Source organism: Sorex araneus, chromosome 1 (assembly GCF_027595985.1).
Source record: "Sorex araneus isolate mSorAra2 chromosome 1, mSorAra2.pri, whole genome shotgun sequence".
NCBI classification, from domain to species: Eukaryota; Metazoa; Chordata; class Mammalia; order Eulipotyphla; family Soricidae; genus Sorex; species Sorex araneus.
Window position 1 is genome coordinate 170558374 of NC_073302.1, and position 18588 is coordinate 170576961.

General features: G+C 35.2%; 1 protein-coding gene across 1 annotated transcript in view; it reads left to right on the forward strand.

Moving 5' to 3' along the window:
* Window positions 1-18588, forward strand: part of SLF1 (SMC5-SMC6 complex localization factor 1) — a 68024-nt gene that overhangs the window by 7734 nt on the left and 41702 nt on the right. Inside the window, exons 2-9 of the mRNA XM_055133973.1 lie at window positions 3355-3468; window positions 4284-4359; window positions 5520-5760; window positions 11764-11926; window positions 13454-13597; window positions 14863-15009; window positions 16677-16823; window positions 18342-18464. Of these exons, the coding sequence (XP_054989948.1) occupies window positions 3355-3468; window positions 4284-4359; window positions 5520-5760; window positions 11764-11926; window positions 13454-13597; window positions 14863-15009; window positions 16677-16823; window positions 18342-18464 (1155 nt within the window). The remainder of the gene's footprint in view (window positions 1-3354; window positions 3469-4283; window positions 4360-5519; window positions 5761-11763; window positions 11927-13453; window positions 13598-14862; window positions 15010-16676; window positions 16824-18341; window positions 18465-18588) is intronic.

The window sequence follows — 18588 nt, forward strand, 5'->3', positions numbered from 1 at the left end:
AGAGAATAAACTTTAAACTTTAGACTTTAAACTTTCCTGCTTCTGTTCTTTGAGTCACTTTCATTTTACCCACCTATTATACCCTGCACTTTCATCCTCCCACAAACGGACCTTTGTGTTCATATTTATATTCCTGCCTGCCTCTTTTTCAATATATTCTAGCTATGTGTTCTTCAAATATAGTCTAGCTATGTATCTTACAAATTGTGAAGAAGTCAAAGGACTCAAAAAGCTAGTTCATAATGAATTCTTAGTTTTGATGAAGAGTGCTCTAGGTCTAACTTGCATTCTAACTGGCACCAACTGCAAAAGAATTTCAGGCATCAGGGATAGGCCCAAGTGGGAGATATTTTGGGAAAGTCCACACCACAGAGACAGTTGCTTGCTCTGGATAAATACAAGCTCAGTTCACAATCATTAGCTCCTTAGTTGTGTATATTGTGTGGTTCAAGGTAAGTAGTTGTTTTTTTTTAATTACTACATATGCTTGTGAAATTACTTCAGAATGATTTTCTTAGTATTAAGAATCTAATATTTAATCTTTGACTCTAAATATAAAGCATTGAACTATTAAATAAGTGCTTTTTTTAGTTTGTTTTTATCTTCCTTTTGTGGGGATAGTAACTTCTGTATAAAGCTTGAAGAGTCATACAACTTAAGTTTTAGGGGGAAAAATTTTCTAAATCCTCTATGAAAACCATTAGAACAGTTACATTGCAATATATTTGATTTCTTTCTTATACTGAAAGGCTTCTAGAAGTTAGCTCTTGATCCTTCTTACTCCAGATATTCCAGACAACCTACTCTACTTTTAAAGATTTCGAATTATTGATAAGTATTGCACTAATGTTTACAGATCTGTCTTTGAGCTGACTGACCTATCAGGCTGCAGTTAATAGTTTTTTTTTATTCCTTCAGGATTAAAAATTACTTTGGCACACACAAAGTATATGCCATTTAACAATTTTACACATAGAAGTAAACATTTATAATCAATTATTGCTTATATCCTTAAATAATTTCCCTGGGTAGTTACAGGAATTAGACTATCAATTTGTCATATGATTTGGTATTAATAATTGTTGCCAAATGTGTTATTTCAAGTAGATTTATTGTATCAAACTATTAAACTAAGGTAATAGGAGTTACTGTTTTCATAGCTGTGCTAGTTATATTGTATGCCATCATTGGTATTCACAATGTTTTGCAAAGTGTAGCAAATTGTTTGCCATCATTTGTATTCATAATTTTGAGCGAAGTGTAACTAGTAATCAAGTTGGCCTGTGTTCTGACTTATTTTTTGACCTTCATATTTGGCTAGTGTTTGAAATAGGACATGCTATTTTTTTCATGTTACTTACCTTTCTTTTTTTTCTTTTTAATTTTAGTCTTATTTTCAGAGGGAAAAAAATGCCTTTAAAATTTAAGTCCTTACTGCTTTTTACTTGTTGCACAGTTCATCCAGTATTAATTCTTAGGAACAGGACAATAAAATTTAAGGGAGAAAATATAAGTAGTGGGAAAAGTATATGGGGTTAAAACACTTGTATTACATATCTTTCAAGAAGTTAAAACAGTCATACTACCTTTTCCATTAGAATTCTGAAATAATACAGATATGTTGAATTTCATTTACCTAGTATTTCTGAAAATTGCTTAAAATTTTTTAAAGAAAATTTGTTTGAGTGATTCATTTTAAAGGTTTCCCTAGAATTAAGGAAAACTTTCTCCAGTGTTATGATCATATGCCTTATCTGCACAATTTTGGTGCATATGTGTTAATATGTTTTCTGCATCAGATTAAATTATTTCCAGCAGTAGCATATTCTTTGCTCCAGCGGGCACTGGTATTTTTAAATACTAATACCATTCTTTACTAATGGGTATTATCATTCAAGAACTATTCATATGTAATCTATATAAGGGTGTTTTTTTTTAATTTTCATGATTGATGCAATGAAGAGCACCTTATATAAAAGCTGAATTTTTTTCATTGATAATAGATATGATTTTTGTTAAGACACCAAGCCCTATATAATTTTGGACTGACCAGATGCTTGTAACTTTAGTGAAGAACCTTATATTGTACATACCCTTTGTTTTTTATATCTTGAATTTTTGAAAGTTTATTTCCCTCTTTTGGTGATTGCAAGGGTGGGGATGGGAAGTTGGCTGCTGTGCTCAGGGCTTATTCCTGGCTTTGTACTCAGGGATCATTCCTGGCAGCCTTGGAGAATTCTGAGATGCTGGGGATAGAACCCTGGTCAGCCATGTGAAAGGCAAGCACCCTACTCACTATATTCTTGCTCTGGCCCTCAGAATTTTTATTGAAAAAAAAATTTTTTTTATTACATAAGTTTCATTTGTATAGCCTTACAAATCAGCAGCATTATATGTTATATTAAATTATAAATTTGAAATTTGCTTGTAATTATCTTGAAAGAAGCTAGCTGCTCTTCCTCTGCCTATGCCATAAGTCCTAATCTAGAGCTGAGGTGATTAAACTGTTAGAGAAACAAAAAAATAATATAATTTTTTTAATTTATCTATAAAAGACATGGGACTTTTCTCTAAGAGGCTATATAGTTCTAAAGTCTTCCGCTCTTGTAAACAAGGAAAAGTAAGTAGTCTAAGTATAAATGTTATTTTACCCCTTTCTTAATTCAAATACAGAGTATTTGTAAGGTATGTTTAAATAAGGATTAAGGAATCTACCAAAATAAGTGTATAAAAAGTCACTATAAAAAGTTTTTATAGATAATTAAAATAATATATATCAGAATTAAAAAATGCTGACTGGAAGTGGGTTCCAGATTATTGTATGTACCTGCTTTGTTGAATTATTTAGTATAAATGTTAGGATCATGAGTTGTTTTAAATTTAGTCTAGGGACGTGTATTTGTCCTTCATCTGTACAGACACACTTCAGGTTTAAAATCTGGTTAAGTTTCATCATCCACAAGTAGTCTTTTTTGCAAAAACTCATAGCAAAACTATTTTTAAAAGAAAACTGGTGTTATTATGCTAATGTTTATAAAGCAGCTGTCCTTTTCTGAAGTATTATTATTCAAATCATTGCTTTACTGACAGATAACTTTGCAGATTCTCAGTATTCAGACAGGCCTCCTGCCCCCAATTCAGAAGATCATACTTTGAGAAAATTAGAAAATATTTTCTAGAGTAAGTGAAGTAATATTGGTGAATACAGCTAAGGCTTTTGTGTTAAATTTGTATATTTAACTTAATAGGTTTAGTTTTTATTTTTAGCGATCATAGTTAAGAAAAAAAAATAGCATCAATCATGTGAATAGTTATCTTTAGCATGTTATTCTCTTTGTTTGTTGTATATGATAGATGGAAGATGGTGCCCCAAAGCATATCATCCAGATGACAGGATTTAAAATGGAAGAGAAGGAAGCTCTTGGCAAATTGCTTTTAAAACTAGATTGTACTTTTATTAAGAGTGAGGTGAGTACAAAAACTTATTCATCAAATTTTACAGTGTAATTTTAAATTACTAAAATTAAAATATAGTCCCTGATACATAGTATTTTCCCTTAATGATTTCTCACCCCACTTAATGGTAATATAGAAGCAATACATATTCAGTAAAATCCAGATTTAAGTTTTTTGTGGTTCCAGTGGCCAAATCCATGGCTTCACACAACTAAACGAGTGCTTAGTTATTGAGCCGTATCTCTGGCCCTCGTATTTTGATTTGGGGGAAGGAGGTTTTTGGCCACGTCTGGAATGCTCAGGGGACCCTATGCAGTCTCAGGAATCAAACTGGGCAAGCACTTTGTCCTATTTCTTCTGCTCCCATAGTTTTCATTTCGATAACCTCTGCACCTGCTTAAAAGTAGCTGAGTGGCTGGAGTCAGCTGTGTGATCATGAGAGTAAATAACTTACATTCAAGACTTTTTCATTTAGTGCAATGTCTAATAATAATATGAACTACTCAAATACATTGTTATAAAATAGTCTTTGTATTAGGATTTCGACTCACTGTAGGTTTTCTGAGAGTTTAGGTTAGCTAAGCTATGATTTTTAGTAGATTAGGTACTTAAATGATTTTTTCTAATGATAGTATTTTTGACTTACATCGGCTTAGGGTTCTAGAACTCTCTTAAATTGAGAAATAACCTGTTCTGGACTAAGAATTATTGCTATTTAAAAAGAATTTAAATAAATATAGATAAGAATGTAAAAGAATTTAAAAGTGTGTTAGAAAGGAAATACTACCCTGGTAAAGTTTTTTAATGTGTCTGGATTTTTCTTCTAGAAATACAAAAATTGTACACATCTTATAGCTGAACGCCTATGTAAGAGTGAAAAATTCTTAGCTGCTTGTGCAGCAGGTAAGTTATGTGCCTCCTGCCTAGCTTTGAAAAGTAACCTCTAAATTAAAGAATAATTTCCTCTGATTCCTAATTGTAGATTTATTATATTAGGAATAAATTACTTTTCTGAAAAATATTTGTGTGAGACCTTTCAATTATTTTTGACTACAGTTTTGTTGCACATGCAGATTTTAGTAGGTGGATATGTTACACACTTTATCAAAAGAATTAATAAGGAACAAAAAACAAAAATCCCAAAATTTTCTTGAAGCCTTAGCTATACCTAGTTTTCTTTAAGCTGCCATCTGAGCTAGTCAACTTTGATTTTGTTTATTTGCTTTGGCTACGACTGGTAGTGCTCAGGGCTTATTCCTGGCTCTGTGCTCAGGGGAACATACTGGATGCTGGAGATCCTTTTATAGTTTTTAAAGTTGTGGTTGGTCTAGGTTATCATTAGTCCACTGATTGCAATTTAAAAAATCGTGTTTCACTCACGTTAATTCACCAGATCATTTTTCAGAAAAACACTTGGATTTTTTTATTACTTAAACAAGTGGTATACGTACATTGCTTTTTGCTACTTAAAAGGATCATTGCTATCTAGATAAAGAACTACAGAATACAATACCAGAATTTGCTAACTCAAATTTCTTTTGTAAAATGCGACAATATTACTGAAAACATTTTTGTTTAGGGAGAATTTAAATTCAGGTACATAATAATAACAGTTTTCACAATCTGTAAGTTATACCACCTTATTTTTTAGATTTTAAAACCTTAGACTTGGGGCTGGAGTGATAGTACAGTGGATAGGTTGTTTGTCTTGCACTCAGCTGACCCAGGTTCGATCTCCAGCATCCCATATGGTCCCCTGAGCACCACCAGGAGTAGTTCCTGATTGCAGAGCCAGGAGTAAACCCTGTGTGTCGCCAGGTGTTACCCCCCCCAAAAAAAATAGCCAAAATAAAATATAATTAAACCTTAGACTTGTAACTTCTAGTAACATTTACAGTGTTCAGTGATTTCATCAAAATATTTAAGAAGACATTTCAAAGAGAACATTGGTAATGTAGCTTAAGAGTCTCACTTCGAAAAGATTCAATTTTTGTGATATTTGGCCTTTATTTACATGTGTCAGCTGAAATTCTTTTGTAACTCTCAGTTCATTTGCTTTCTAGGAAAATGGGTACTAACTAAGGACTACATAATTCATAGTGCCAAAAGTGGCAGATGGCTTGATGAGACAACTTATGAATGGGGATATAAAATTGAAAAAGACTCCCATTATTCACCTCAAATGCAATCTGCACCTAAAAGATGGCGGGAAGAGCTGAAACGCACCGGTGCTCCAGGAGCCTTCCACAGATGGAAAGTTGTTCTCCTTGTTAGAGCTGATAAAAGAAGTGATTCTCTTGTAAGGTAATGGATCTCATAAAAGCTAAAGCAATGGGTGTGTAAAACAATTTTGGTTTGCTTCAATACCTTTTTCTGTTTCTTTGCGTTTACTAATTCAGCCTAAAGAAGTCATGATTATTTGCTGTTTGATCTCCTACCTAAGCCATTCTGCACATTTAAGTTTATGTGTCTGGTGAAACAAAATCTGCTTTACAGTATTACATGAGACTGTCTTGTAATCTCTATTTTGCTTTTCAGGCTATTTCTTTGTGTCAATTGCAGCAAAAGAAAAACTTAGATTTTTGTGTTTCAAGTAAAGTACAGCAAATTCTCAAATAATGCCTTTCGCTTCATTATGATATGGATGTGAGAAAAAAAAATCCACCTGGGTCCACTATGTGGAGTTTTCACATTCTCCTCATGCATCTGTAGGGTTTTTCTGGTTCTCTGGTTTCCTCCCTGTCCACAAAACATGCACATTAGCGTGTGCGTTTGGGTGAACTGGCATGCGAGTTGCTACTGTTTGAGTCAGTGTGGGGTGTGAGGTTATGTGAGCGTGCCCTCTGAAGGAATGATGTTTTATCCAGGTTTGGTTGGCTGTTTACTGAGCTGCCAATCTAGGCTGTTACCAATGACCCTGAACTTGCTTGGTATTCATTTTGAAGTTGTACCCAGCAGTAATGGGAACTACTGTCATGTCCAAGCACGGGGGTTATTCCTGGTATGCTCTGAGATCTATAGTGCCAAGGATTGAACACGGGCCACAATATGCAGAAATCATGTACTTTCTCTAGTCCTGGGACTCTGAACTTGAATAAGCAGGAGGGAGAATGAGTGATTATAAATTATTGTTTGATATTATGGGTGCTTGAATCTTTAGAAGTTTGTTGACATTTTGTGAGTGAAAATATGCAAAAAAACTGATATCAGCTATCTTGTGGACAAATTGGTTTCCTTATATGTCATTTTGCTTAAAGTTCAAGTTTCTAGAAACCTCTCCATGACAGTGTTAAATGCAGGATTTAACTGTATTACATTAACATGAACACCTTTATTCTGGGTTTATATAATGCTTTTTTGTTGGGACGTGGTGGGTGTCATAGGGGATGGGTGGGAATGGGTGGTGTCGCACCTAACTGCGCTCAGGGATCATATGGGATGCCAGGGATGGAATCTGGGTTTGCCTCATGCAAGGAAAACATGCTACCCATTGTACTATCTCTTTGGCCCCTACCTAATGCTGTCTTAGTTTCATACAATTTTTATCATAATTTAATTTGTTTTCTTTACATCATACTGTTAAAAATCTTACTAAATTAGAATCTAAGAACTTTTTGCTTTACTAATATGTAGTTTATAAACAGTATAAACTTTTTTATTTTAGTGCACATTTTGATGAATTCTGGAAAATCAGTATACCTATTTACACCACAATAATAAAAATCTACATTGACATCATTTTATGTCCAAGCACATTTAATTCTACATCAACAATATCAGGCAACCACTGATTTACTTTTTATTGGTCTAGATTAAATAAATCATTTCTAGAGGTTTGTATAAATTGTATTTTGCTATATTTATCACCACAATCTAGCTTTGTTTGCTTAACTCATTAGCTTTGAGTTTCATCCACATTGTTACGTGTTGCTACATCAACAGTTTATTCATTTTGTTGTAAAGTATTTTATTTTATGGAAATGCCACAATGGTTTATCTGCTTATTAAAAGGACATTTGGGATTTTTTTTGTTATTAAATGGGAAACGGTTGTCCAGAAGTGCTAGAACCATTTTACATCTGCACCTGCAATTACCTGAAATAAATATATGAGAATTGTAATTGTTTTGCAATTGTTATATTTTTTAGGAGTAGGGGGTGGGTGTTGTTGAAAATCAACTGATCGTATTTGTGTGAGAATTTATACAGAATCTTGTAGTATAATCAGGTAGTAGTGTGAGTGCTCCAACTTTCAAAATTGTTTTGGTGAATACTGAAGAGTTAGTACATGGCTTAAGGTGTTTGCCATGCATTCAACTGATCCTGATTTCATCCCTGTACCAAATTGCTTCCTGCTGCTGCTTGAGTGACCCACGCACAAAACCTTAAGTAACCCCCACTCCCCATAGTACAACAGGGTGTAGTCCAAAAGAATAAATTGTTTTTGGTGAATTTTTTTTTTTTTTTCTATTTGGATCACACCTGGCAATGCTCCTGCCTCTGCACTCAGAAATTACTCCTGGTACTACCTGCTCCAACCTCTGTTTTGGTGATTCTTATTCTTTATAGTTCCATATGTGTTGTAGGATAATTTCTCAATTTCTAAACAAAAAAAATGGTATTCTGATTGTCATTGAATTGAATCTTATCTGTCAAAATATAGGATAGTCGAGATTCTAACAATATTTAGTCATTAAAATCAATGGACTACCTTTTCAGACATTCTTTAATTCCTGCCATTAATGTTTTATAGCTGTTACTATAGAAACCTTGCTGTTATTTTGTTCAGCCCAGCCCTAGGTAATTCATGTTTGAGGTTGATTTTGTAAGTGGATTGCTTTGAAATTTTTTATTGGCATTCATTTAGATAATTGACTTTCTCTGTTTCTGTATTCTCATTTAATATGAAAACTTACTCCAAACAGTTCTGGATTGCTTTACCAAACTTTTGTTTCTGAAATAAACTTACTTTGTCATAGTTTATTACCATTTTTAGTAATAACTGATTCTCTGTGTAAATATTTAAAGGATTTTTATATTTTCTTCATAATTGGGAACAAGGTTACTCTCTGTGACCATTTTTTTACTAAAGGTACTCATTTTACTAAAGTATAAGAAGACAAAGGAAATAAGTTAGAAAGAAAAATAATTGTTTTTGAAAATGTGGTTATATTCTAAATTATATCAAAAAGTGTTAGGCTGGAGATTTGTCTCTGGAGTTTACATTGGAGCGAGGACTGGGAGGGACCCTTGAGATACTGGTGGAGGCAAGCTGACTGGTGATGGGTGTGGTGTGGGGATGATGGAAGTTATACATGCATGAAAAAGATGATTAACAGCATTGTGAATCCAATGTTCGAATGATGTATGCATGAAAAGTATGATTAACAGTATTGTAAAGTTCAGTACTTCAGTAAAACTTTCTCCCATTCTACAAATTGTCTCTTTACTTTTGCCTTTGAGACAAAAGTTTTAGCTTTTAATCAAGTCCAGTTAATTTTTTCCTCTTTTTTGACTGTGCTGTTGGTCATATTTACTTTTCTTTTCTCCTCAGACATATGATTTTAGTTTTTACAGTTTAGGGTTTTCACATAGAGCTAGTTATCAGGTGTAGTATCTGGTGAGGCAACCAGTGCCACTTTTTTGAAATTAGATGTCCAGTAGTACCAGTACTTCTGTAGAGGAAAATTTTTCCCCATTAATGGTTAAAACCATCATGGCACCCTATGGGAAATCAGTGTGTCATAGATGTAGGTGTTTTGTTTCTGGAATCACAGGTTTATTCCGTTGACAAATTGTCCATTCGTAAGCTAGTACACCTTGTTTTGATTACTGTACATTTCTAGATTAAATGAGCCCTTCATCTCTTTTTCAAAATGACTTGGTCCCTTGTGAACTTCAGGATTAGATTTTCCAGTCCTACAAAAAATGTGGACTGGAGAGATAGCACAGCAGGTAGGACGTTTGCCTTGCACACGGCCAACCTGGGTTCGATTCCTCCGTCCCTCTCAGAGAGCCCATCGGGCTACCGAGAGTATCTCACCCGCATGGCAGAGCCTCCTGACAAGCTACCCGGTGGTGTATTCGATATGCCAAAAACAGTAACATTAAGTCTCAAAATGGAGACATTACTGGTGCCCGCTCGAGCAAATCGATGAACAACGGGAAGACAGTGCTACAGTGCTATATAAAATTTTGTTTCATATGGTGGCACGGTCGGCAGCTACACCACCTCTGCTTCGCTGATGACATCGTTCTAATAACACCAAACATTAGCCACACAGCATTAATGCTGGCCGACTGACCACGAGTGTGGAAAGGTCTGATTGCCCCTGAATCTCACCAAGACAATGTTCATGAAAAACGAACTAGTTCCTGATGTTCGATTTGCTCTCAACCGAACGAACATCTCCGAATGCAGCAGCTATGTATACCTGGGTTGAGAACTCAACATGAGGAACAACTTGGCACCAGAACTTCCCAGGAGGAAGAGAGCAGTGGGGAACACCTTCAAGAGCATCAAAGAGGGGCTGGAGCAATAGCACAGCAGGTAGGGCATTTGCCTTGCACGCAGCCAACCCGAGTTTGATTCCCAGTATCCCATATAGTCCCCCAAGCACTGCCAGGAGTAATTCCTGAGCACAGAGCCAGGAGTAACCCCTGCATTGCCGGGTGTGACCCAAAAAACAATAAAATAAAATAAAAAATGTTAAATTGTCTTTAAAAAAAAAGAGCATCGAAGAAGTTGTTAAGAGGACGAAGAACCTCCAGCTCCGGGCACATCTTTTCGACTCCACCATTCTTCCTGCACTAACATACGCCTCTGAGATCTGGGCCCTACGAAAACAGGATGAGAACATGAGAACGCTATTTGAATATCCCAAAGAGGAACCGAAAAAGCTATGTTTGGAGTATAACATTTAACTCAAGTGAGAGACGGAATCCGGAGTTCTGATCTCAAGAATCACTCCTGCTATGGCTCAGGGCACCGTATTTGATAGTGAGCATCAAACTAAGGTTTGCCATGTGTAAGGGCCTTATTATATACTAGATATGTCGTCTTTTTCAAAATATTGAAAAATTAGTTTTGATTTATTTTTTTATTTGTTTGTTTTTGTTTTGGGGCCAAACCCAGCAATGCTCAGGGGTTACTCCTGGCTCTGCACTCAGAAGTTAATCCTGGTGGTGCTTTGGGGACCATGTGGGATTCTTGGGATTGAACCCGGGTCGATCACATGCGTGGCAAGCGCCTGTAGTACTATCACTCCATCCCCATCTTTTTATTTATTTTTGACTCTGGTCAAAAAATTCAAGGGTTTTTTTTTTTTCTTAATTTATGGACATAAAGTGATGGTGCACTTTTTTGTATCAGAGACTGTTATAAAATGTCCAGTTTAGCACTCCTTTATCCCTTTTAGAAATCTAATCTGTATTATAACCACTTTTCTGCCCTGGCAAAAGTGAAATCGTTTGAATTCTCAATCATTATCATTCTTCAGATAATTAAATTTTGGGGTTGAGTTTTTACTTGGTTGATAGTTCTCGGATGGGCTTGTGAAAAGTTTTGATTTTATGATTATTTGACTTTTTCATTAGGTGGTAAGTGTCTTTATGACATATTCTAAATTCTGAGCAGGAAACCTTTCATAAAACTTTTGGGATATGTGTTCCTATGTATCTTCTGTGAATCTAAATGTTAGATGTATTATTTTTTAGAAGGTGTGGGAAGGTTTGGAGCCAAACCCAGCAGTTAGCCCCTAATTTAGGGGCTTATTCCTGGCTCTACCCAGTGATCACTCCTGGTTGGTTCTCTCAGAAACATATTTGGTGCTAGGGATTTGGACCAGGGTTGACCATGTGCAAGGCAAATAAGTACCTTAACCCTTGTAATACTTTTCACTAAAATGTATTTCTTAATGTAGATGTAAGATAAATATTTTTACGAGAAAGGTTGGGAACAAAGTCCAGAATGATTTCCTTAGAGCTATGTTGTTTTTTGAATAATGACTTTAGTTTTTTTTATTGCTCTCTTTGCTTACTGAGATCACTTTTCCTTGGGTAATACGTTTCATATTTTTGAGAAATCAAAGAAATAAAAGAAACATAACATAGAAAGGTGAGCATAATTTCTTAAACATCTGCTCTTGCCAACTTAAAATTTTAGAAGTCACTGCATTGCTTATGATTAAAGTCACTCAGATAGCCTAAAACAATTACGTCCTTGCTGAAATTTCTAGCAAATAATTGATTTGTATAAGTTTAGTAACTAAATTTTAATATTTTTATTATTGTTCATATTTTTATTTAGAGTTTTGGAGGCTGGAAAAGCAAATGTTATTTTACCAAAAGGTTCACCTAGTGGAATAACTCATGTGATTGGCAGTAATGCAAGAATCAAAGCTGAACAAGAAAGAGATAACTTTAAGGCTCCATTTTTTCCAATTCAGTATTTAGGAGATTTTCTTTTAGAGGTAAGTAATGGTTGAAAATATCAATAGAAAGATATAGATGTTTCAATTTTTAATGGTGTAATAATTTAAAGTAATGAAAATGTTTAATTTTAAGGTAGTTGATCTCAATTCTTTGGTGAAGGAGGGGGAACATCACACCCAGGGCTTATTCCTGGCTCTGTGCTCAAGGCTCACTCCTGGCAGAACTCAGGGGACCTAAATGGGTACTGAGGATAGAAGCTGGGTCAGCTATACACAAGGCAAATGCCTATGACTTCCGCCCTGACGCAGTCTCAGTTTTTTTATTTCTTCTGGTTTGGGCTTTTAGGCACATCCAATGATGCTCAGAAGTTAGTCTTGGCTCTGTACTCAGAAATTACTTCTGGTGGTACTCAGGGGAGGATATGGGGATTGAACCAGCATCAGCTGCCACAGTTTTTTTTTTTTAATAATAAATTTATTTATTTTTAATTAATGAATCACCATGAGGGTACAGTTACGGATTTATACACATCTGTGCTTATGCTTCCCCCATACAAAGTTCGGGAACCCATCCCTTCACCAGTGCCACAGTTTTTTTTATGTTGGAGAATACTTCCTGATCTTAAAGAAGCTTCATTAAATTATTTGTGCCTTGCTCTTGTTTTTAGTACCTTAGTGATATTACCACAAAACAATTTTGGGCATTTTTATTTATTTATTTATTTGTTTGTTTGTTTGTTTGTTTTTTGGGTCACACCCAGCGATGATGCACAGGGGTTACTCCTGGCTCTTCACTCAGGAATTACCCCTGGCGGTGCTCAGGGGACCATATGGGTTGCTGGGATTAGAACCCAGGTCGGCCGCGTGCAAGGCAAATGCCCTACCGCTGTGCTATTGCTCCAGCCCCCAATTTTAGGCATTTTTAGACAAATAACACTATAAACAAAATTCTAGCAGATACAGTATGTCATAGTGTTCTGACAGTTACCACCACCTCTGGATTCTTGTGGATGGTGTATAAGATTAGCACACTAACTACCACTGGTCTTGTATGCTACACCTCTTTTATTTAATAACTTTTTAACAGCTCATCTAGGGATGCCTCTATAGGCTTTGGGTGGGGGCATTGTCTGTTGCTATTTTTGTATTTGGGCCACACCTAGCTATACACAGGGCTCTTTGTTCAGGATTATTCGTGGCAGGGTTCAGGGCTGCTAGAGATTGAACTGAGGTCAGTGACATGTAAGGTAAATACTGCTTTACTGCCACTCCAGCTCCAAAATTATGATTGGTAGATCATTTTTTAAATTTAGTTTGATTTCCTGGTAAGAAAAATGAAACATTTTAGACTAAAGTTGGTGAAGATACTTAAATCTAGTAAATTCTTTGAGGGGAAAATCATTCATTCTTTCCCTTAGAGAATTTACTTATGTTCAATAAACTTTGATTTAAGAGTGCATTTTACTTATAACCTGACTGTCAAGGTAGTTCTTAATTATAGCTAGTTAAATATCATAAATGGGTTATATTTCATTGATTGCCTAATCTGTTTTTATCCATATACAGAAAGAGATTCCGAAGGATGAAGATTCCCATTCTAGATCTTTTTGGAATAAGCTTAGCAATCAAGAAAAACACAGAAGTTTCAGGAAAGATGCAAGATTTGTTGAAATGAAAGGTGCCTTAAGGGAGACCAGATGTAGAATTCAGGTAAAACTTAAAAACTGAATAATTTATGTTTCTGGATTTCTTAGATAATTGTTTGAGAGTCTATGTGATGGGAATAATCTGAATTTTAGGATCACAGAGTTGGTATTGATGTTTTATAGTCTGTGATTTAGAAATAATAGAAATTTTCTCTGTTCATTTTTTGAGCTACATGAAATAAAATGTATAGATGCATGTCAGAAAATACACCACCAATACATGTTGTGTTCTCAACATCTCTAAATACTAAAATTTATCTGAATGTGTTAATTGTAATGTGTATCTTACAATGTATTCTTACCTTTAAACAATATGTATATTCTAACTTACAGTTTTATTCAAATATTTTATTCCACATAGAAACAAGGGTTTTTTTTTTTAAATAAATACGTTCCATTTTGATTAAATGTGTAAAGGAAAAATACACGTGGTGCTAAGTATCAAGCCCAGGCTTCCTGTATGCTTCAGAGATAGCCTGCACTCTTTCTCCAGCCAAAAACAGTAATTTTACACTAAAATAAGGAATCTGCTTACAGAAAGGAATATAAAAAAAATTAATAGCTCTATTAGCTTTAGTTTTACTATGGGAAAATCCTGCTTTTATCAAATATGAAAATTATTAAAATATATCTGCATACATTTTGAATGCCTTTTGTAATTTAAGAGGAGATACACTATCTAGGTAGACATATTTTTCCCCCTTTTTTCGGGGATGGGCTGCAGCCAGCAATGCTGGAGCTACTCCTGGCGCTGGGTGTCCCTCCTGGCAGTGCTCGGGCACCATGTGGTACTTGTAATTGAACCCTGACCACTTCCATGCAGAGCGTGTATGCCAATTCATTATTCGATCACTCGGGTCTCCCATTTTTTAAAAGGAGATTTGTATGATGAATGAGCAACATATTTTGTGTAGTATGCCTTTTTCTAGTTAATATTATATCCTACAAAAAAGATTTCTAAGATTTTATTTGATCTACAACTTAGTTTTTTAAAATTTGAAAAAATTAATATAAAGAAGTTGTTCTGTTTAATCATATCTCAAATGAAGAGACTTAAAATACCAAAATTGTATGTTAACATATTTGGTAAGCCAAAAATTCCATTTTTGCTTTATTTTAGTATAGATAAGATTCACATTCACAAAGCTTCTTAATTATATTTAATGCCTTTGAAATGTTTTGTAAAACCTAAAGTGGGTTTTTTCTTTTTGAATTCTACTGGTTACATTGAGGTTATTGCTAGTTGACAGTATTTTTTTAAACATGCAGAAAGAATTGCACCATCATGTTGAAGAATGTAACGTCAGTTCTGTTTTGATTGACCATCACAAAAAAGACAAGCTTAGAGAGTCCAGCAAAGATTTGAAATTTATAAAAATGAGAAATGCCTTAGGAAGACACACATATGGAATTAAGGTAAAACATCTCCTTTTTAAAAAACTTTATTTATTTTTAGTTTTTTATTATAACACCATGATTTACCAAGTTCTTAATACAGTTGTTTCAGGCATTCAGTGTCCCCTCACCATTCCCACCACCAGTGTGACCTTCCCTCCACCAATGTACCCAGATTTCACCCACCACTCAGGCCTTGCAGGCACAGATTTGCATCATATGGTTTGTTATAACAGAAAGACAAATGAAATTTTCAAAACTTAGGTAAATAAGGGTCAACTTGTGAATAATTTTTATGTCTCAGGGTGATGTTATAAAAGGCGTTGTCTGAGAATCTGCTGAGCTGGTTTGTGCTGGTTGAGCCTTCTGCTTTGGTGTTTAGGCCCGTTGAGCTTGGTGGGTGTGGGCTTCTGTGCAGCTTTCCCATCAGATTTGCTGTGACACTACTGGGCTGACAGTACTGTGAAATTTGGAGGTTTCACTCAGCCTACTATGTGGCTCAGGACTACAGATCTGGAATAATTTGGTGGCTTGGCAATTTGGTAAGGTTCATTTGTGGTGCTTTTCTGTGTTGGAATCTATTTGGTTTAGCTACAGGCCTTTAGGCAGAAAGGGAAATCTGCGAATCTGCCCTACCAGCCCTTCCTTCCCCACCCCCTAAAGCCCCAAAGCCCCAAAATTCTCAGACTGGACCATTCTACCAGAGAAGATCTGGTGGTGTCATGTTCTTTTGGAGATGTGGTGCTGGACTGTTTCTCTGCTTGACAAGATGATGGGTGTGGGTGGGAGCTGCCAATATTTTCTTTTTAAACTAAGTGAGTCATTTATAACTATAATAATAAATAAAAATAAATTAGTATTTGTATATAGCTCTTAGAACATTCTAAGATTGAGTGCTTTGTACCCAATTAAGAAATAAAGCATACGCATTTTAGTAAAAAATTCTGCAATAGATTATATTCAAAATACTTCCGTTTTTAGCTATAAAAACCCATCTTTGAATTAGCGTGAATTTTTTTCATTTTTTATTACAATTTTGCCAGCTATATATGCTTCCTAACAATATGTTGCTTTATTTTGCCAGTTATTTTTGTAGCTCACGGTACTAGAATCATTCAATGATTTTCTTGATAATATTTATGTTTTATTATTTCACTATTGTATCTTTTATTTAGAATTTATGTTTCTTTTTATTTTGCATTTGGTTCTTTTGACACTAATAAGTTACTGTAAATGGTGCCAACATATTCTCCAGTGAGCCTTCGTATTCTTATCCAATAGTCTCTCTAGCTTAGGAATTGATGAGCCATAGTGACTCAGATGTTTAGTGCTGCCACTTAATGCCCAATTGTCTTGCAAAATGTCTTTTTTACTAATAGATACCTACTCTTTAAAATAGGCATGGGGGCTGGAGAGATAGCACAGCAAAGCAGGTAGGGCATTTGCCTTGCACGCCGCCAACCCGGGTTTGATTCCCAGCATCCTATTTGGTCCCCAGAGCACTGCCAGGAGTAATTCCTGAGTCCATGAACCAGGAGTAACCACTGTGCAATGCCGGATGTGACCCAAAAAGCAAAGACAAACAAAAAAAAAGGCATGATTTTTATTTTTTTTTAAATGTGTCATACTTGAGTTATAAGTCAGTTTCTTAATGAGATTTTTTTTAATCATTGTCTAAATATATGTAGAAGGAAATTAAGAAAAAAGATGAAGATATTCAAAGAAGTTATACTCTGAGGAAAAAATATAAAAAAGAAAAAGAAAGAAGCTACAGAAAGGACATGGAACATCACAAAATTAAAAGTACCTTAAGAAAGCACATATATAAAGAGCAGGTAAAAGTTTGTGAGCTTAATTTCTCTTCATATTTTCTGACTCTTCCTTAATAAAATGATCTAGACATAAAATAGGGTTTTTTAGTTGACTTGCTATGTTAAATATATGTAGTCTGGTGTTCTCATGAAAAAAAAATCTTTGGTTGATTTGGTATAATTTAGTTACGATTTCATATCAAAATGAAGGTATTTTATATGCATTCACAATGAGATTTGAGTTAATGGGGATGTTAAATATATTTTTGTGACTTATTATGAAGAAAAACTACATGAAAAAAAGCTACAATTTTTGAAATAAAAATTATTGTATGAGTACATACGTATATAAGGTTGGGGAAGTCTGACTTCTGATCTATTTCTTTCATGATCCAGTTTATTTAACATGAGATAGCTAGTTTTCAAAATGGGATCTTTCCCCTTTTTTGAGAAGAATCCTCCCATGCAGTATTTGAGTGTCCTGGAAACCATCCCTGTAAACCTTGTGGTTGTTTCTGATTCTTTCTGGCATTTCAGTAGTTCGATCCAAGGGCATAGGATGTAATGTAGCTTGGACACTGCAGTGCAGGGATTACCCAGACCACCCACCCAGATGTGCTTGAGGGCATCCAGGGCTACACCAGTTGATACTCAGGGGATCATATAATATGGAAATTGAACCACTACATGCAAGACATACACCCTAAGCTCTATCATAGTCTGTAGACTTCTATAAAGATTCCCAGAAACATTTGAAAGATTAAAATATAAAGTACCTGGGGCCATAGCCCCAGTACAATGGGTCAGTCACTTGCCTTGCATGAGACCAACATGGGGTCTCTCCCTGGCACTTCATATGGTACCCAGAGCTCACCAGAAACAATCTCCAAGCGCAGAGCAGTGCCAGGAGTAGCCCTGAGCACCACCAGGTATGGTCTCAGAACATTTTTTATATATATAAAGTGCCTAAGAAATTACATATATGTCAGACTAGAGAGATAACTCGAAGGACTAGAACTCATTTTGCATGCAGGAAAACTGGGTTCCATCCCGGGCACCACATGTGGTCTCTTGAGCACCTCTAGAGTAACCCCTGAAGCCATTTGGTACAAATTCCCTTGGTGTCTGATTTCCAGTAGTCAGTTTTCTCATACTAGTTTGCATTTGACAGCTGGAATTTTTGTTTTTGTGGTGCTGGTAGCCACACTTAGGGCCACACGTGCAGAACAAGAGCACTGTCACTGAGCTATGTCTCCTGCTCCTAGTTTATTTGACAAGCTGGGTGTGACCTAAAAACCTGCCCCCTCCCCCCCCACCCCACCCCAAAAAAGAGAGAGACAGAAAGTTCTTATATCAATATCAGGTAAGAAATTTTGTTCTGTTACAAATTTCATTGTTATTGCAGAACCTTTATTTTGTGGGGACTTTTGCTGTGGTTAGCACTGAAGATAAATGCATTTTAGTATATTGTCTATTGGGATGTTTATAATTTGTTGACAGTGTCTGTAATATGTTATCTAAAATATTTTTATACATATGCAGAAAGAAATGAAGAGCTCTGTTTTTGCTGGTCATGCCAAAGTATCAAAAACCAAGGACGTTCGGATGGATGTGGATATTGTTGAAATAAAAAATGCCTTACGGAAGCATATATATAGAGCTCAGGTAGATCTTAGCATTATTAAAATGTGTAGTTTCCTGTCGTTCTCTAGTGTTAACAAAAATATAATTCTAGTAGTCTTTGATACCCTTTATTATGTCTGTCTTCAAATATTTTTTCTCATTAACA